Source organism: Myotis yumanensis, unplaced genomic scaffold, assembly GCF_028538775.1.
Source record: "Myotis yumanensis isolate MYYU_CA2020_CCGP unplaced genomic scaffold, mMyoYum1.0.hap1 SCAF_1, whole genome shotgun sequence".
In the NCBI taxonomy this organism is placed as follows: Eukaryota; Metazoa; Chordata; class Mammalia; order Chiroptera; family Vespertilionidae; genus Myotis; species Myotis yumanensis.
This window is the reverse complement of record NW_027223752.1, coordinates 172,446,686-172,467,801: the sequence shown is the minus strand read 5'-3', so window position 1 is coordinate 172,467,801 and position 21,116 is coordinate 172,446,686. Positions and strand designations below refer to the sequence as shown.

At 38.8% G+C, this 21,116-nt stretch overlaps 1 protein-coding gene across 1 annotated transcript; it reads left to right on the top strand.

The window, feature by feature from the left end:
- Positions 1–1,980: 1,980 nt before the first annotated feature.
- LOC139006528 (alcohol dehydrogenase 6-like) lies at positions 1,981–19,140 on the top strand. Its single transcript, XM_070408850.1, has 9 exons — positions 1,981–1,998; positions 7,532–7,633; positions 10,798–10,936; positions 12,817–12,904; positions 13,048–13,267; positions 13,460–13,720; positions 16,116–16,251; positions 17,068–17,206; positions 19,116–19,140. Exons 1-9 carry the CDS (start codon positions 1,981–1,983, stop codon positions 19,138–19,140), a joined length of 1,128 nt encoding a protein of 375 aa, XP_070264951.1.
- The last annotated feature ends 1,976 nt before the right edge of the window (positions 19,141–21,116 follow it).

The window sequence follows — 21,116 nt, the reverse complement described above, 5'->3', positions numbered from 1 at the left end:
AACCTAGTTGCACATGTGAAGGAGTAAGAGGGGGTGAGGAAAAGGAGACAAGTGTAATAGGTCTTTTCTTAAAAATCTATGACCCTGATTTATTGCTGACTTTGTAATCCTACCATACACCTCCTGAATCACTCTAGAAACTTCCCAAAGCTACAAATAAAAAATTACTGTCAAATTATACCTTGGCAAGTTCTAATCATTTAAACTTGAAAGTCAACCCACAGGTTAGTTGAATTGCAAAGTCCCATTTTCTTCAGAACAATTATAATTTATCAAGGCCAGTCAACCAAAGCCCTAATTAGTAATATTTGGCTCAGAACTCTTAACCCTCAATTAAAAGTGCCACATCAATATCCATTTGACTCTCAAAGGAGCTTTGAGAAGTTTGTTTCTGTTTTTCTTTTTAGTGAAGGGATGATACGTTAAAGGGTTGACAGGTCACATTGAGAGGAGAAAAAATTATTAACACTGAGTTTCCTAAGCAGAGATAGGTGATGAGGAAGGAGGGTAATATGAGTATAGATGCAGATACATGACTAGTAATTAGCATCTAAGGGAGATCCTATCTGATAACTTCCATTTAATTCATTTAATGTATACTGATTGAGCTCTTACTATGTATTAGACACTTTTCCAGACACTTTCAGTAGAGAAATATAACAAGAGATTCAAGAACATTATTCTAAAAAAAAATTATATTCTAGAGGAGGGATTTAGACATTAAACACTAACAAATTTGAGAAATATATTGGAGGCAGAGCTGGCAGAACTTGTTAATGAATTGGATATGGAGCTACTGGATGAATTATCTGTATTGTGAGTTCATCTCCTGAGTGGAAGGGGAATGGAGGAGGATGGGGGGATAGTCAGATATTTGACATGAGTGTTGAAAGACTGCCAGTTATTTCAGGAAATTGCACAGCAGCTTGGCTAGGACAATGTTGGATTGTCAAGCAATGCTGAGACTTCATTTGATCTTGGTGAACAAGAATTTACAATGGAACCAACCTGCCCTGTGATTTTTCCCCACCCACCTTCAGCTGCTCGGGGGAATCAACTTGGCTGTGGCAGTAGCTCCCAAATTCTACCCCAAACCCACAACTCTGGCTAGATGTCATTGGTCCAGGAGTGAGCACCTGATCGAAGATGAGCAAGGAGAGCCTTCCTTACATTTTTTACTTAAGATGAGAGACAGACCTCCTGAACTGTCTTGTTGAAGTTATTAGATTTAAGAATCAAATGGTCTTTTTGTGACCATATTTCTCGTATTTGGCAAAAGCAAGCTGGTGGTGAGAAAGTGAAATCAGTGTGCTGAGAGACATCATAGTAATAACGGAAAACAAATAGTCATGCCATGCTATGGGCTGGACACAGTTCTAAACATTTATCAGATGTTAACTCTCTTAGTGCTTAGAACAAACCTATGAGGTAGGAAATACTCTCACCTTACTGAGGGGGGAACTGAAGCACAGCGAGGTTGGATTTCTTGCCTTCTTTCATAGCAGGTAAAAGACAAAACAAAGACTTGAATGCAGGTCCGTTAGTGCTAGAATCCATGCTTTTAATCACTATGCTGCACTGACTCACATAAGAGAGAGGCAAAATCCTATTGAAGTTTAATTGATTTGAGTTTCTGCTCCCAGTTGCATTTCTGCCCTTGACCTTATTTGGTTGTTCATATCTGTCATGCTTTCTTTTTAAGTCACCATTGCTACCTTCAAGCTACTTCTGTCCTCATTTAGCATCCTCCCTCTCAAACCCCTCCATAATGATTCCTTTACATTTCTTTCTGTCCTTCACTTTCACACGTTTGCCAATCACTTCACCTTTCTGGTTCCCGCATATTGTGTAATGATTTTTAATGAGTTTCAGTGTATAAAGACTATAAGTACTTGGCCCTGTTTGCACAAGAGCAGAGTCCACAAGTGAAGTTCTCTCTGGTATACCCTAGGAGACACCAAGAAAACCAGAAAATTCATCATGGACACCTTGGGCAAAGTAAGTGCTATCTTTAAAATAGATCCATATCATCTTGATTACTTATCCCAAAACTGCATATTGAAACAAAGTTAAAACTTTGTTTTCTCCAATCAGATTGCTAAAGAATTTAATAACAATAACCAATGTTTTCCCACCTGTGGAAACTCATCCGCCACTGCAGGGAAAATAAATTGCTAGAAAATTCTTGGGTGATAGTTTGACAATATTGTATCAAATACCATGAAAATGTAATTATCATTTGATTCAGAATTTTATTCCACAGAAATAATTGTGTAGTTTTTATAAACAAGTTAACTGCTTCATTATTTTTAAGAGTAAAACACTGGAAGCAACATCGGTCAAATACCAGGAAACTAAGTAAATTATGATATATTAGTCAATAAAGTCTGAAGTGGTTATTTTCAATTACCTGCAAAGTATTCATAATGTTAACTGAGAGAGCAGACTGTAGAACAGCATTCTCAGTACGATTATACAAACATACACATACATAGGATGTTGATTAAAAAGACTTACCCTAAAATGTTAAAAACGGTAATAGCTGGTACCAAACTTGCAGTTTTTCCCTCTTTACCCTTGTCTGAGTTTTCCAATTATTTTAAATTTAATTTTTCAATTATGGTTGACATTCAATATTATATCAGTTCCAATATTTGCTTTAGACATTTAGATTCGCCTACATTGGGTGCATAAATGTTTACAAGAGTTATATCCTGTTCTTGGATTGGTTCCTTTTCCATTATGAAATGCCCTTTTTGTCTCTTGTTATAGCCTTTGTTTTAAAGTCTATATTGTATAATATTTTGTCTGATGTAAGTATCGCTACCAGCTTTTTATTTTGCTTCCTTTGCATGAAATATCTCTCTTTGTCTTTACTTTGGCATTTTAGTTATGGTGTGTCTTGGGTTCATCTTGTTTGGTACTCCGTGCTTCCTGGAATTCTGTGTTTATTTCCTTCCTCAGAATAACTAATACTTTGAGCTCTATATCTGGTTGATTGTTTGTCTCCATTTTATTTAGTTCTTTTCCTGGGGTTTTGCACTGTTCTTTATTAAGGATGTGTTTCTCTATGTCCTCATTTCAGCGGTATCCCTGTGTTTGCTTCTATGTATTAGGTAGATCTGCTATGTGTCTCCAGTCTTCGTAAAGTGATCTTACGTGGTAGATATCTTGTGGGTACTCCATCGGTGGCCCTTGTGTGAGTAGTGTGTGCTCTCCTTTTGTAGTTGAGACTAGATCGCTGTTGGCATATCAGTGGGTGGAGACTGACCCTCCAGCTGGCTGGCTGTGAGGACTGGCTACAGCACATGAGCTTTTGGTAGGGGGCTGACTCCCTAAAGCAGAACTTATTTTAGTGGGACTCTGCCTGCCAAGTCTACCCTTTGGGTGTGTCATCTGTGGTGCTAATTGGGTGGTTCTCTGGTGTGGTCTGAAGCCAGCTACAAGGTGTGTTGGTTCTGGAGCCTCTTATAGGCCACAATTAGCTGCTACCTGTGTCTGGAGCTACAAAGTGATCTACAGTTGATCATTGCCTTTCCTGGACTTGGAAGCACCTGGGAGTGGTTATGCTGTGAACTGAGGTTGGCTGCCACGAATGCCAGGCTCGGAGCCATTTAGCAAGAGGCACAGGGCATGCCAAGGCCAGCTGCTGCTTGTTTGGGGTTTGTGGATCTTTGAGACGTTTTAGAAAAGTCCGCAGCATGGGCCGAGTTGGCCGCTTGTATAGAACGGTCACTGAAAAAGTGACTCTTCTATGCAAGTTGCACAAGATGGGTGGGGCAGGGGCTCAGGGAATCAGCAGGATGGGGCTAAAGCAGTGTCAGCCAGGTTAATGACTACTCAGATTCAGTGCCTATGGCTGTGTGTGAGGAGAGTTCAACAGAGAAACAATAGTGCCTGCCAGCACTTCCTTCCCAGAGAGGGCGGCCCCTCCCATTCTCATCCTGAAGCCAGACAGTTCCTCTTCCTTCATATGTCCCTGGTACTTTCTAAGTGTCTGTGCCATTTCTGGGGCTTAGGGCAACTCTTTGTGAGCCAGTGAGTCTGTACTCGAGCCCCGTGGATGTACAGCAGCCCTCCTTCTCGCCTGAATAGAATCCCCACTGACTTTCACAGCCAGACATGGTGGGGATTCCTCTTCCTGTCACTGGTGCTGAGCTGGGGAACCTGGTGTGGAGCTGGGACCTCTTGCTTCTGTCAACCGATGGTTATGGAATCAATTCAATAGGACTCCCCAGTCTGGGGAGCAGTGAAGAAGAAAACTTTATGCAATCCAAACATCTCAATTGTGACACAGCACAGCTGTGAAATAACAAGGCTTTTAGGAGGGCCCGGGAGAGGTGGTCCTGGGGCAAGGCCACTCTTTGGCTAAACAGTTCTGCTCTGCTCTGCTCTGCTTGTGCTGGTCTGCTCCAGTGGATACACATTCTTCAGCCTTCAGTGGAAAGGGAAAGTGTTCTCCCAGAGCTAGAAGGGAACTGACTGATAGAGACAGAAGTCCCCACCCCTGGTTCCTGATTGGTTTGTCCTAATGCAAATGAGGACTCCCAATTCTTGAAGTTTGATTGGTCCAAAAGACACTGTAGTGATTGGTCAAAATGGAGCCACTCTAGTCAGTGAAAAAACTGAAGGGGGATATAGCTGCACAGCTCTGATTGGATAGAGGAAGCTTTAGTCCTATTGGTTGAGATAGGATTCCAGGAACTCTTTTATAAGGGCTGGTTCAGATGGCGGAAACACAGTGCAGGCAGGCAGTTCAGTGCAGAGGCAGGCAGTTCAGAGCAAGCTTCTTTCTGAAGTGCAGTTTGCATAAGGGGCCCTTGTGTAGAAATGGCTGCTGGGCTCTGTTTTGTTTTGTTAGTTTTAAATTGAGCCTAGTTAGCCCTTGTTGTAGGCATCTTTTTTTCTCGAGTTCTACACTTCTTGGGTGTGTACATTGGAGAGGTGGAGGGCGGTCCTCTGCAGTCAAGATATCTTCCCTATTCTTAACCGTGGGTTGGGACCAGCACCATGTCACATCCCTGCCCGTCCAACAGTCTCAACTTTATAGCCTTAGTTATAGGTGTTCTGTCCAACTAATCCAGTGGTTCTCAAGAGTGGCTGTTCTAGAATTCAGTTGTAGTTTTGATGTGACCTTGGGAGGAGGTGAGCCAGCATTGACCTACTCTGCTACCTTGATTGGAAGTATTTTCTAGTTGTTTTTCCTTGAGTGTGTATCATTTTTGAAATTAGGAAAGTTTTTTCATGAAGTCTATGGTCTCACTTGAGTTTGATAAGTGAAAGCAGAATAATTCTATCCCCAGAAAAAAAAGTAATATTTTCAATAACATTTTCTTTAAAATTTTTTGTGGCATTTGTCCCTTTTCTCTGTATTATAAGGCATTTATTATCTCTTCTTTAGTATCTAAATTCCTAAAGACATAACAGATTTATCCAGTTCAGTATATGTTACAATTAGTAGGGTAGTAAACTTACAAATAGAGTATACATGAAATTATGAAGGGTACTAGTGTTTGGTATTAAGATGCATCAAAAAGTTTAAGTATTTAAAGAATTGAGGTGCTGGTGTAAGAATAGAGAGAAAGATAAACAGAATAGAAGCAGTTTCCAAAAAGAAACTTGTAAATGTAAACACATAAAGTCACTAATTTTTTATATATTGTATTTGTAACTGTAATATCTACTGATACACATTAATATTTCTCTTTGGTCTCCATCATGGGAGGGATGTATTTAACTTACAATGTTGAAAATGGTGTAGTTTCATGTTTCTTTTGTTGTTGTTGAGCTATCTTTGGTTTAAAATCATCTGAGTTTTTTTATTTTTTATTTATTTATATTGTTGAAAGTATTACAGATGTCCCCCTTTTTTTCCTCTAATTTAAGCAGAAACAAAAGAAACAAGAGTTCATCCTGGGACAATTCATTTAGGTTCCATAACTTCACACAATGAAATAATTTTCAGTTGAATTTAAAAGAAATATTTTAAAATCAAACTATAAAAATCTAGAAAAAAAAAAGAAATATTTATTTGGTCTCTAAGAATTTTCAAAATATAGAGATGGAATAAAAAAAAACACAAAGAAAAAGATACTTTTATAAACCAAAATTTAAAAATGTGTGCTTATGTGTGTGCATGCATATACCTTCATAAAAAATTACAGGTCAGAAATCAGCAGGGGAAAATAATGTGACAAGTTGACAAACAATAGGTGACTGCTTTAATGAGGTCAAATGATTAAAAAAAAAAACCACAGCAAGATGTCAGTAGATACTTACATAAATTATATGACTAAACACTCCACAATAGAGAATAATATGTGCAATTAATATAAAGAACATTGAACATCACTAACATTCAAAGTACACTAATTAAATGAAATAACTAGCTCTTTCTGCCTGTCTAATATTATATTTTTAATGACTTATAGTCAATGCTAAGGAGAGTAAAATCAATGATGATATAGATATTCTTTTTTTAAAATATTTTATTGATTTTTTACAGAGAGAAAGGGAGAGAGATAGAGAGTTAGAAACATCGATGAGAGAGAAACATCAATCAGCTGCCTCCTGCACATCTCCCACTGGGGATGTGCCCGCAACCCAGGTACATGCCCTTGACCGGAATCGAACCTGGGACCTTTCAGTCCTCAGGCTGACGCTCTATCCACTGAGCCAAACCGGTTTCGGCTAGATATTCTTTTATATTTCTATAAAAGAAATATAATGGTGCCATATATCTCAACCTTCCTGTAAAGAGATTTGGAAATCAATTTAGTCCTAACAATTTCTCTATCCTTTCCAAAGTAATTCTTACTTAAGAAGGTCAGGCAAGTCCTAGCTGGTTTGGCTCAGTGAATAAAGTGTCAGCCTGCGGACTGAAAGGTCCCAGGTTCGATTCCAGTCAAGGGCACATGCCTGGGTTGCGGGCTCGATCCTCAGTAAGGGGTGTGCAGGAGGCAGCGGATCAATGATTCTCTCTCATCGTTGATGTTTCTATCTCTCTCTCCCTTCTCCCTTCCTCTCTGAAATCAATAAAAATATATTTTAAAAAAGAAAGAAAGTCAAGCAAGTCAAAATTATAAACAAAGTTGTTCACAATATTCTTTATGATACTCAAAACAATGTAAATAACTACCTGTCTTGGTAATTACTGATTAAGCAAATTAGGACACATTCAAATGATGAAATAAAAGTAGCCACTTAGAATTATGATTTCAAAGCATTTTAAAGTGATGAGAAAATGCTTATGAACAAGTAAAGGGTAAATGTTCAATACCTGATGGCTGTTATTAGCAATAAAGCAGAATAAAAAATGCTATATGACATGATCTCAACTACATAAAAATACTATAAGAGACTACAAGGATATATGCTAAAATTTCAACAGCTTGATCCTGAAATTGCAATGATCTCTTTCCTGTGTCTTTATTATTTTTACAAATTTTAACACGTTAGTGCCATTTGTGTGATCAGAATAAAAGCTAAATGTTATTGCTAATGATGTCCTTTTATTGTCCTGTGTCAATAGACAATTACATGCCGGGCAGCCATTGCCTGGAAAACAAATTCTCCTCTTGCAATTGAGGAAGTTCAGGTGGAGCCTCCAAAGGCTGGGGAAGTTCGTATTAAGGTAAATCTAAGTCTTCTAATCTTTACCTTAGAAGTTAAATGCATGAAGCCCTGTCTTAGTGTTTAACTACATAATTTGTAGTTTTAATCTGTTCATTTAGTAAAAGAAGATTTAAAAATTAAGATAAATGAATGCAGTCAATGAATGCTTGAGATATTCTTAATAACAGTAAAATATTGGCAGTTCACTCAGCCAATATAATTACTTTTATTATAGTATTACTTAGTATTAAATTTTTTACTTAAATTATATAATATCATAGACCGATATACTTGACGATGTGATCTAGAATGTGTTTTAAGTGTTACTTACTTTTCATTCTGGGGAAAAGGACAATGAATGCATTTCCCAATATTTCTATGATACAAATGAATACTTAGTGACTAACAGACTTATTTTATATCTCAATTGTGTTGTGCTCAGATGTTATAAAAATGTCAGAATTTCTCTGAAAAAGTGCACCATGTGTAAATTTCAATTTCTAAGAATAAGCAGCTGGACTCTGTGATGGTATTCAAAGTCATTTGAAAGCGTTAAAAATTATTGAACAGAGCTTAGACCAAGGACTGGAAACACATTGATTTGTCAAAAGCCCCTCACCGCTCTCAAATCAACCTCTCAATCAGTATATCTCAAATTTTATGAAATCATTAAATACTCAAGATTAAGAGTACTTTTGCTTAAAGTCTTATTAAACATTAAAGTCACCTATCTTCTAATTTAAGACCAGGAAATTCAACACTTGACTCAATGAATGCAACAAACACTTAAAGCTATGTGCTTCTAGTCCATAACTAATTAAAGTAGAAGGTATAGAAGGATGGTTCAAAGAGTAACAGAGAAAAGGAAGGAAGGGAAATAGAAGGATGCCAGAAGGAAAGAGAGATGGAGGGAAGGAGGAAAGTAGAAAAAGATAGTTGGGCAATGAAAGACAAAACAGGAAAATATGAGAACTAACACTAGATAAATTATCAACTGTCTGTTGTTACAGTAAAGACTTTCTTTCACCAATGAGAGAGGTTGAAAAGAAAAAAGAAAGGTTTTAAGAATGTACACAAAGGAAGGTCTTTGGTAACTGACCATTATTGAGAAGTTACATCATCTATTTCATTCATACAAAGGGCATTTAATTAATCCTTAGTTATTGTGTAGATCATCATCATTGAAATATTTAGTAATTAGCCAATATTTTCTGTTCTTACATTGATATACTCCTTAACTGCAGAGGTTGCACCTTAAGTAATAACTCCAGAAGAACTTACCATGGTGAAAGTTACACAGCAAGGACCTGAGCAATATCACTTTGAATCCTGGATAAAATCAAGGTTGAGGCCTGGCCAGAGTGGCTCAGTTGGTTGAGTGTCATTCTGTGCACCAAAAGTTTGTGGGTTTGATCCCTGATCAGGCCACATACAGAAGGCAACCCATATACCCTGAGTGTCCAGATTATTATGACCACCTGACATTTGTAGGCAAATTAACTATAATTTCACGCTGAAGTTGCTAGAGGGCCAGATCATTATAAACAGGGAAGCAGGTTGTTTACCACGACAGTAGAAGTGATTTTTTTTTTTCTGAAGATATGGGTAAACAATGCGATTTAATAGCCTTCGAATGTGGGATATATTTGAACATGAGTGGCCAGATCATTATGACCACCTGACGTTTGTAGGCAAAATAGCCATACACTGCATTTGTATGGGATATGGAAGCCGAAGGCCTGTTTGAACACCTTTGATGTCTGCAGTTACCAAGATAAAACATCTCTAATTTGCACAGGAACACAAGGATTGCACAGTTGAGCATTGGAAAAAAGTCATGTGGTCCGATGAATCACGTTTCCAGTTGCATCACACAGATGGCAGAGTGAGAATTTGGCGGAAACAGCATGAAAGCATGCACCCCACATACATGAGTACAACCCTTCAAGCTGACGGGAGCAGTGTTATGGTTTGGGGCATGTTTTCTTGGCCCTTTAATTCATGTGGAACAACGTCTGAATAGCACAACATACCTAAGTATCATTGCTGATCAAGTTCATCCTTTCATGTTGATGGCGTATCCCAGTGGAGACAACTTCTTCCAACAAGACAATGCGCCGTGCCATGGTACTTGTATTGTGCAGGAGTGGTTTCAAGAACATGAGGGAGACTTTACCTTGCTTAGGTGGCCCCCACAATCACCAGATCTCAATCCAATTGAGCATTTGTGGGAAGAAGTTAAAAGAGCCATCAGGCAGCTGATTCCACAACCATCCAATCTCACAGAACTGGACAGTGTTATTCATCAGGCATGGTGTCAGATTCCTCGCATCACCTTTCAACATCTCGTGGAGTCAATGCCAAGAAGAATCGCCACAGTATTGAAGGCAAAAGGTGGCCCAACAAAGTTCTGATGGGGTGGTCATAATAATCTGGCCACTCAGTATGTGTATATATCCCACGTTTAAAGGCTGTTAAATGGCGTTGTTTACCCATATCTTCAGAAAAAAAATCACTTCTACTGTCGTGGTAAACAACCTGCTTCCCTATTTATAATGATCTGGCCCTCTAGCAACTTCAGCGTGAAATTATAGCTAATTTGCCTACCAATGTCAGGTAGTCATAATAATCTGGCCCTCAGTGTATATAATCATGTCATCTGCAAATAGTGACAGTTTTAATTTTTTTTCCAAATTTGGGTACCTTTTATTTCTTTCTCTTGCATGATTACTCAGGCTAGGACTTCTACTACTGTGTTGAATAATAGTGACAAGGGTGGGCATCTTTGCCTTGTTTCTGATCTTAAAGGAAAAGCTTTCAGTTTTTCACCTCAAAGATGGTGCTATTGATACATGGTCAAAAAGTCCTTCATTGTAATTGCCCCTCATATTTCAAAACTGTTTTATGACATGGGCTGTACAAAGTAGATTTCAAAAAAACTCAGTTTATTTCCAGGTCTGAAACATGTGCCATATGACTTTGGGCAAGTCATTCCAAGTCTTTGAATCCCCCTTTCCTCACCTCTAGGTTTGGGATAATAAGGCCTGCCCTGTGTTCCTCTGAGAGTTGTTATAAATATCAAAGAGATAATTCATATAAAAATTTTAATAATCATCCTCAGATAAAAGAAAGAGGAAAAAAAATCCAAACCAATTGATCTTTTGTCACTTAATTCCTATGCAGCTCAAATCTACAGGGATCTGTGGTTCTGATGATAATGTACTGAAAGGATTGCACTCCATGCATTTCCCTTTAATCCCAGGCCATGAAGGAGCTGGTATTGTGGAGAGTATTGGCACAGGAGTGAGCTCAGTGAAACCAGGTGGGTAATGGGCCATAAAAGCCTTTCCATGAACAACCTGCCAAAGAGCTATCTTTACACAGTGAAGAAACTTATAATGCATTAACCTATTTATAGAAGAAATAACTTGGTTTACCTTTAGATTCTTCTAACTAATTATATATCATGATATTAAATGTATCTAGTCATTCCAAGAGTCACACAGTTTCCCTGCTGTCATCTCGAGCAATCCAGGGGCAGTGGTTGGGCCAAGTATATATTCATAGCCAAATGAATGTTGAGAAGGGACCAGTGGACTTCTAAATAGATTGAAAACCTCTTAGGGTCAGGGACATTAGGGGAATATATATATATACTCCCCAAATGTTTAGTACAAGGCCTGTGTCAGGGGTAAAATACATTGAATGGGTTTGACAAATGAATAAATGTTCTAAACAACTAGAACATAGAACTTGAATTTTTATTAATAGGATGATAGTGCTATTTCAAAGAATCAAAAAAAGCAAGTATAAGCTCTTTCCAAGACTAATCAAAAGGGACCTTGGCATACCTATTCTGAGCATGTCTGAAATGATCCAAGTGAATAAAAGCAGTCACATGGATTAAGATACTAGAAACACTCACAGCCTGTAGCCACCCACACAGAGAGAGCTAGGAAAGTGCATGGTCAGAACATTCACAAGCTGCCATCAAGGTATTCATTTGCCAAGCAAGTATGGATGTCTACCCTACATATGACACTAGTTATAGTAGGAGGGACAAAAGTAGAAAGTCATGGCCTTTACATCTCCAAGAACATACTGCAAATAGGAGGGATATATACTGTAGCTACTCTTCAGGTTGAAAAATTCCAGTGCAAGTTTTATTGAAAATGATGAGCACTTGAAGAGAAAGGACGAGAGCAGAACTTCTGAATTTGAGATCCAGTACCTTTGGGTCAGTGAAGGTACGATGTGTTCTATCTAAACTACAAGAGATTTTTTAACACCAGCTAAGCTCTGCAAGAGGCCGAAGGGGAGTAGTTTCTGCATTGTAAAAGTTTGTAGGGAATAGTATAGGAACAATATTGTAGAACTCTGCCGAGGCCTTTGTAAGTTGTGATGATCATGTTGATTTTCTTCCCTGACCCTACACTTAGTCTGTCCCCCTAGGGCCCAAGAAGGCTAGCTAGTAACTGGATCCAAATGTAATCAATATTCTTCCCACAACTCTGCAACTTAAAAGCCACCCTCCATAGAAAGTGCTCCAGAAGCAGGAAGAGGAATTACTTTTATTCTCTGAAGTTACCATGTCTTGGAATTTAGCCTCACTAAGAAACATGTCAGAGGTCTGTCTGCTATGGGTCAGTGTGGGGAGACTATGAGGAGGCCTCCTAATAAAAATAGAATAGTGGGAGTGGATATAATAATCAGGGGCACTTTATTTTATATATGTGATTGCAATAGCATTATAGTTGATGAACTATACATGAATAGCATGAATGTGGGGCAGCGAGACTCAGTAAAGAGAGTTCTGCTGTTATCTAGCCAGGCCACTTTAGGCAGGTGGCAACTACTGTGGAACTTAAATCTTTCAAAGGGATTAAACTAGATGATATCACTAAGATTCAGTCCTGATTTCATTATTCTATTTTCAGAATAGAGGCAAGCCAACTTACAACTCTCTATCAAATAGGGGATATCTCCAAATTTCCATTATTTGCCCAAAAGAATAATGGCATTTCTGAAACCAGGTTATATGGTTTCTTCTGCCAAACAACCATGGGAAATGTTATACTGGCTGCTGTAATCTGTCCACTCCAAGTTTTCAAGTCATCCAATGAAATCTTTATAAACACATTATTGTATTTCTGTTCCAATAATAATTTTAACTAATGATCACTTTTTTCCCCCTATATATAGGAGATAAAGTCCTCATACTCATTATGCCACAGTGTAGAGAATGCAATTCCTGCTTGCACCTGAAGGGAAACTTCTGTGAGAAACAAGAGTTAGTATATTAACCCCTCACTCTTTTACTAAATTGTTTATATTGTGCAAGCATTGACCTGTAGCTAAAGGTGCTCACTTTTCTCTTTACAACTCCATGTCCGTGCTGGTACCTGTGCCTGTGTCTGTGTCACTGTGGATTAGTGTTCTACCTTCTTCTGGATTAATGATGGATGGGACGAGCAGATTTACTTGCAAAGGAAAAAGGATTTATCACTCTTTCCGCACAAGCACCTTCTCTGAATACACTGTTGTGCCTGAGATTTCAGTGGCAAAAATTGATGATGCTGCTCCTATGGATAAAATTTGTCTCATAAGCTGTGAGGTACCTACAGGCTATTGGGCTGCTGTTCACTCAGCCAAGGTGAGGAAGACCCCTGTGGAATAGTATGTGCCATAGTGATTTGCCTAGAAAACATTAAAACTAGACCAATGTTTCAACTGGTATTCCAAAAGTCTCAATGGTTGTTTTTGTTTGTTTGTTTGTTTGTTTATTTTCTTAATTACACGTGTCCAGGTTTGATTCCTAATACAAACATGTCTGGTGAATTTGTAGGTCACCCCTGGTTCCATCTGTGTGGTCTTTGGACTTGGAGGAATAGGCTCAGCCGTTGTCATGGGCTGCAAAGCCTCTGGTGCTTCTAGAATCATCGGAGTTGATATCAATGAGGAAAAATTTCCCCGGGCAAGAGCTTTAGGGGTCACTGATTGTCTGAACCCTCGGAACCTCAAGAAGCCAGTCCAGCAAGTGGTCAAGGAAATGACAGTCGTTGGTGTTGACTTTGCTTTTGAGGCCATTGGTCTCGTTGATACCATGGTATGTAGACTTGGGGCACAATGAGATGTTTAACCAATGAATACACCTTAAATATCCTCATGCAGGTAAGTAAAAAATCTCCTGAACATATGTTTTAGAACTGTGAACCCCAAATCTAAAAATAGAACATAAGTTTACTCTAAGGCATTCATTTTTATAAACAAACAAAATAGAAACAGACTCATTGATAGAGGACAGAATGACAGAGTGGAGTGGAGCAAGGGGGTTGGGTAAAATAGGTGAAGGGATTAACAACAACAAAAAAAACCTCATAAACACAAACAAAAGTATGGTGATTATCAGAGGGAAAGGGGGCTGGCAGATAGAAGAGGCTAAAGGGGGAATAAATGGTGACAGAAGGAGACTAAACTTAGGATGGTGAACACATAATACAGTATGCAGGTGATATAATATAGAATTGTATACGAAAAACCTATATAATTTTGTTAACTAATGTAACCCCAATAAATTGATTTTGAAAATAAAAGAAATATATATTTAAAGGTATGTCATTATAGTATACAAAGTTTAAACATGCTCAGGCCCATAATACCAATATTCCCTTTTCTTTATTCCTAGCTCTTCATATATGTGTTTATTTAACTAGAGGCCTGGTACATGAAATTTGTGCATGGGGGTAGGAGGGTGTCTCTCAGCCTGGCCTGCACCCTCTCCAATCTGGGACCCATTGGGGGATGTCCGACTGCCGGACGAACCGGCAGTTGGACATCCCTCTCACAATCCAGGACCGCTGGCTCCTAACCGCTTGCCTGCCTGCCTGATTGCCCCCTAACTGCTTTTGCCTGCCAGCCTGAATGCCCACAACTGCCCTCCCCTGCAGCAACCCGCCTCCCCCACCGGGACCCTCCTCCTCTGCACAAGGCGGTGGAGACACCGGGACCGGCCTTCTCCACACTGTGCAGAGTCACAGGACCTCCAGGCCTCACTGTGCAGAATGGCTGTAGGGCCTTGCCTCCACTGTGCACGTGGCCATCTTGTGATGATGTGAAGGTGCGACGACCTAGGCTATTATTAGTATAGGTCAGTGATGGCAAACCTTTTGAGCTCAACATGTCAGCATTTTGAAAAACTCTAACTTAACTCTGGTGCAGTATCACATATAGAAATCTTTTGATATTTGCAACCATAGTAAAACAAAGACTTATATTTTTGATATTTATTTTATATATTTAAATGCCATTTAACAAAGAAAAATCAACCAAAAAAATGAGTTCGCGTGTCACCTCTGACATGCGTGTCATAGGTTCGCCATCACTGGTATAGGTTATATACATTATTTATTTCCCATCGGATATTTATGTGTGTCCTGTGTCAGAATCACCCATTTGTTTGAAAAAATTAGCTTTTATGCACCTGTGTTACATTCTAGGGATAAAAGGGTGAATAGAATAGGCACTGCACTCTTGGATCTTACAGGTTAGAAGAGGGAATATAGACATTCAATACATTTCAGTATGTAGCTAATGTACTTAGCCAAAGATTGAAATAGAAGTAGTAATATAGGCAATAGGAAAGAGACAAGGCAAAATGGAGGAAAAGGGGGAAGACAGCAGAATTAAGACCCAGAAAGGAAGTGAAAACAGATAGATACAGGTTTGGCTCAGTGGATAGAGCGTCGGCCTGTGGACTCAAGGTCCCAGGTTCGATTCCGGTCAAGGGCATGTACCTTGGTTGCGGGCACATCCCCAGTGGGGAGTGTGCAGGAGGCAGCTGATTGATGTTTCTCTCTCATCAATGTTTCTAACTCTCTATCCCTCTCCCTTCCTCTCTGTAAAAAATCAATAAAATATATTTTTTTTAAAAAAAAGAAAAGAGATAGATATGAATAAATACACTATACATCTTTAGAAAATTGACTTTTTGAATTAAAAAAATGAAACTTCACACACAAATATGTACATATTTGTTTTGTTTTGTTGTAATAGAAATCAGTTGGACAGAAAGTCATGGCAAGTAAGAAGGTTAGACAAAGAATACAAGGTATGGCCTTTGAGGCAGTGGGTATTTTATTTAATAAACACATGGTGCTTACTATTTGCCAGACAGTCTTCTAAATGTTTTAAGAATGACAAATCACTTAATACTCATAACTCTATGAAGTAGATAGTATTATTTTATTATTATTATTCTTTACAAATAAAGAAGTTGAGGCATTTGAAGGTTAAGTAACTTACCTAAAGGTCACACAGATAGCCGAGTCTGTGCTTTTACCACTAAACTCTATTGGTTCTCTAATGGGATCCCATCACTGGCAGTCTTAAAGTTGAAGTTGAAGTAGCCCCTGCCCAGGAAGAGGTTAGAAATCCTTCCACCTCTGGTGGTACTTGCTATTTATAAAAAGAAATGTACTTACATTGATGATTATCATTGTCAGCTTGCTGCTTGGGATTCCTGCAACCAGAGCTATGGTGTCTGTCTGATTGTTGGGTGGGCTCCACCAAATACAAAGCTTTGCCTTGAAGCAGAAACGATTATCTCTGGACGGACAATTAAGGGTGTATGTTTAGGAGGTAGGTGGGTGAATAAATGGAACCAGTTTGTTGATCTCATGAAATCATTTTTAATTTTGTAGAAATATGGAATTCAAAATTCCTCTCCTTGAAGAAACACAGCTATAATGGTAGAAGTCTCCAAAGATTTCTCCTCCAATGAGTTTGTGCATTTTGCAAATCAATTTTAGTTTATTTAAATAAGCAACTTTTTAAAGTTTGAATAAAATATTATCTCATGCAAAATAGTTTTGGCATTTTTTCAGTGTTCGAAATAATTCAGTCAACTTTGGTTCTAAATTGGTGGCTTCAGTTTGTTGTGCTATTTTAACAGCAATGCTCTTTGGATAATTATATCCACCAAACTGGTGTCTTGGCACTGATTTTTGCCTTCCCAGAGGAGCCCTTATTTCTGAGCAATACTGAGCAACAGCTTTAATAAATTAACATTCCCATCTCCACGCATTCCTCTGATGGTGAGTTCCCAAGCCATCACTATATGTGTAAATAAAGAGAGGAGAAAATGGTTGTGCAATAGTAAACCCAGGAGGGGGGTCAAAGACTGGTAGTTGAAAAGGGCCATTTTCCACTCAGTAGCATGTAAATATTGACCCAATTTTTCTTCAAAAGAGTTCTAGGTAACAGAACTCTTTATGGAAGCCACATTTAGTAACAGAAGTCAATGGCTTCTGATGTACAAATCTATTATTTTTTATGTTCAATGGTAACTTTTCAGAGGAACACTATCCATCTCCATGAATTATTTGATTTTTTTTTTCCTTTTTGTTGGTTTGGTATTTCTCACATCTTATTACAATAGCTTTTTTGTTTTTGCAGATTATAAAACCAGAGACTGTATTCCCCAACTAGTGACTTGTTACCTGCAAAATAAAATTAATATAGATCCATTAGCAACCCATCAGCTTCCTTTTGACCAAATCCACAAAGCTTTCGAGTTGTACCATGCTGGAAAAGTGTGAGTGTTTTATTTTATAATCTTCTATATTCTGAACTATATTCAGAGAAAATAATTCTTCAAGCATTTTGTGAGAAAGAGATGGCTACTTGGGCCTTCAATATTTTTCATATGCTCCACCCTATTTGCTACTAGGATAAGAAAAGGTCTTACCTGCAGGCCCTTCTTTGGGAAAGACCCACATCAACCTATTTCAAAGAAAAGTTCAAGAATTTAGTTTAACACTAAGAAACATTCTAACCCACATTAGTCAATTATGTGTTATTTTTCTGGTTAAAGAAATAACTTAGAATTGTTGGGGTCCAGCCCCAATAGGTCCAGGGGTTCCCAAAGGTGTGGACGGAGTCGGCGAAGAAGGAATGACACAGAGGCAGCGTTCAGTTGATAAGCATAGTTGGGTTCTCTCTTTATTGTCCTGTTACATCTGTATTTATACTATTTGATCCTATAAGCATGCCTCTATAATCACATCATGGTATGTTTTGGGTCCTCCCTTGACCTTCTACAGTTCCTTGTTTCATGTCCATAGTTTCTTATCTGACCTTTGCCAAAATCCCATCTCCATCTAGTTCTGTTGATTTTAATCCTACCCATTCTATCCCAAGGTGTTATCTCCATTCCAAGGTCACTACTCTACTTTTCTGTTAAGCTACAAGGAAGTAACTGAAGGAGATTATCCTAAGTAAAGACCATGTAGCTTAATCGTGATTGTTCGTAGTTAAGGTGATTAACTACCCGCCTGGCACTTAGTTAAGGGGTTTTACTGATTCCCTTCCTTAGTCCTGTTAATCCCTAACTCCAGGGAAAAATACCCATCTGGGGAAAAAACCTTTCTTGGGGAGGTGGTCCTGGTTAAAACACATGGCGTTAAGAGGGGGAGCAAACATATGCCATATACGCCAGGTCCCTTGAAACATATGCTGTGCAGATGTTTCTTCCCTGCAGCGACTGTGTCAAGCAGCAAGGGTGGACCGGCTTCCAGCATAGAATAAATGAGTTGACTTTACTAGAGTCTTATAAGGAATCTTAGAGGCAGAAGTTTAGACTCCACTCAAGACACAAATCCTTTCTGCATTATTTCTGACAAATGGTCAGTCTGCTTTAGCTAGCACACCTTCAGGGATAGGTTATTCACTCATTGTGTTCATACATTCATTTATTCATTCAAAACGTATGTAGTGATGGCACACTCTATGCCATGAATGCCCTAAGTGCTGAAGATACATTGGAAAACAAGCAATAAGCAATAAATGGGGGATTACTCCTATGATGATTCCAGTTTGATTCCCGGTTTGATTTCCTCATTCTGATTACAAGCACATCTTTCTTCTCCAACTGCACCTATATTCTTTACTTGTTAAACAATGTTTAAATAGGTTTAATCTATGTTTTTAAATTTTACACTGTATCCCTTGTTGGTTTTGACCTAGCATGTCAGCCATTAAATCAGAAATGCAAAGTCAGGGAATCTCATATGAAATTATAGGAACAAATTATGAAGAGTGGAGGGAAGGGATTTATCAAGCAGTAAGCATACTGCCAAAGGAAAGGAACCAAGGAAACCCATTTTTCTTCCCTAACTAGACATGGGACTATATTCTAAAGCTACAAAAAAGCTTATCTGAAGCTGTAGCAAAGGATTTTAATGTTTTTGTGGTCATGCAGCCAGAAGAAACAGTGCTGAAAGCTGGGGGCTTCCATTCATGGCTGATCCAGATGGTGATATGAAAGATATCCCAATCAGATGGTGTGGTGATATTTCTTATAGGTGAACTAAGGTGAAGGTGGAGTTGGGAGTGGACATGGTTAAGCAATGCAGACTCTCATGATACAGTGCATAATTGCTTTGCTGAAATCATTGTTTCTCAAGCAATTCAATCATTTTAACATTGCACTTTTATGTTTCCAGCATCCGCTGTATTCTGCTGTTCTAAGATCCAAGATGATAAAAGGTACAAGATAATCCTTGGACACTTCCTTCTTTTCCTTTTTCACTTTCCTGATGGTTCCAGTGCAGTGGAATAAGAGGCATCAGAGATGGAAATGCAATGTGATTGTGCAAAATAAAACAAGTGTGTTTTGAATGTAATCATAATAAAATAACTTCTCAGAGAACAAACCTATAATAATAAAAGCATGATATGCTAATTAGACTGGACAAAGCCGAGGCTTCGAGGGACGCTTGGGTCCTGGGTGCCAGAGGGAAGACGGTGCTGGCAGCCAGGGGAAGGCCTACTCTTACACGAATTTCGTGCATCAGGCCTCTAGTATTATATAATTCATTCTGTGTCCTTTAAAAAAATGATGGGATTTAATTGTTGATATTGTTGATGCTACTATCAGCCCAGCTGATCTCTGTCATCAGTCCATGAAAGTTGTCACTGAGTTATCCCTTGTTCACATCCTCAAGTTACCTTCATGATATACAGATTTCTCTGTATCTTCCATGCCACTCTAAGATTTATATAATGATTTTGCTGTTTCTACAACATGCTGGGGGGTCATACATCTTTGGAAGGCTAAAGGAGTTCATCACCACCAAACCGGTATTACATGAAAGGGTCTTCTTTAAGAAAAAGAAGGGGGGAAAAAGATTAAAAAAATATTAATAAAATGGCAATAAATACATATCTATTAACAATTGAATCTAATAATCAAAGTAAATGAACAAGGAATCTAGTGAACAAAATCAAATGATGAAAAAGATGGAACCAGCCCCAGATGGTATGGCTCAGTGGATAGAACCTTAGACTGTGGACTAAAGGGTCCCCAGTTTGATTCCAGTCAAGGGCACATGCCTGGGTTGCAGGCTGGGTCCCCAGTGGGGAGCGTGCAGGAGGCAGCCAATCAATGATTCTTTCTCATCACTGTTGTTTCTACCTTTCTCTCCCTCTTCCTTCCTCTCTGAAATCAATAAAAACATATATTTATTAAAAACCTGCTGCAGAAAAAAATTTAAAATAAACTGCTGCAGAAAATCATGCCAGGCGACAACAGAACCAATTACCGCATATGATGCTATGTGATCACATGGTAATCATTCGCTGAACATTTTTCCAAGCAGTGACTCTTGGGTTTAAATATGTAGACTATAACTGTAGATATGTAATATTTATTCATGTCAGTGAAATGACTACCGTGTTTTTTTCCCCAACATATGGCCTTCTCGCTAAAATTGTTTTAAAAAATAACAGCGAATTAATAACAAAAAATAATAATCTGTTAATTTAATTATATGTAAATCTTGGTTAAAAGCATTTTAAAATTAACCCACCTCCAGTACAGCAACCTACAATTCTCATGGGTTTCAAGCTTCTCCCTGAGAAGCTAAGAGTTTGTGCCCCAAATTGGGCTCCCCAATCCTTAGCACCTTTACTGGAGAGAAAAGGCCCCAAAGATGTCTGGCTTTGGAAATCAACAGGGCATACATCCGGAGGACCCAAGGAACTGTGGGGACCTGGCATACTTTTTGGAGGGGCTTGCACAGGGGCTCACTTGTTCTGGGACCCAGCACAAAGCACTTTGAGAGATGCCTGGACTATATGTGAAGGCGATACCTTTGCTAATTTTAAATCATCTTCCAGAGGGTCAGGGACCAGTTGGGACTTTCTTGGGGGACAGAGGCACTGGTGAGTGCCATTGTTGCACTATCCTTCTACCTAAAGCTGTGGGCAGGCCCCGCTTTCTGTCTACAACTACCCAGCAGTTTCACTAAAGCTGGTGGGCAAGCGCCATCCACAGAGGGGCCATTTCTTGATTGCCTGGCCCTGGAGGCCAAAGAGGCCTGCATTCCTGGGACCCATGTGACTGTAACAATTAGAAAGACAGTTGTAGGCAGGCTACCACACCCAGGGTGCTGCACAGACAGCAGACTCATCCCGTCTGTGTGTGGAAAAGGTCCATTTGTTTG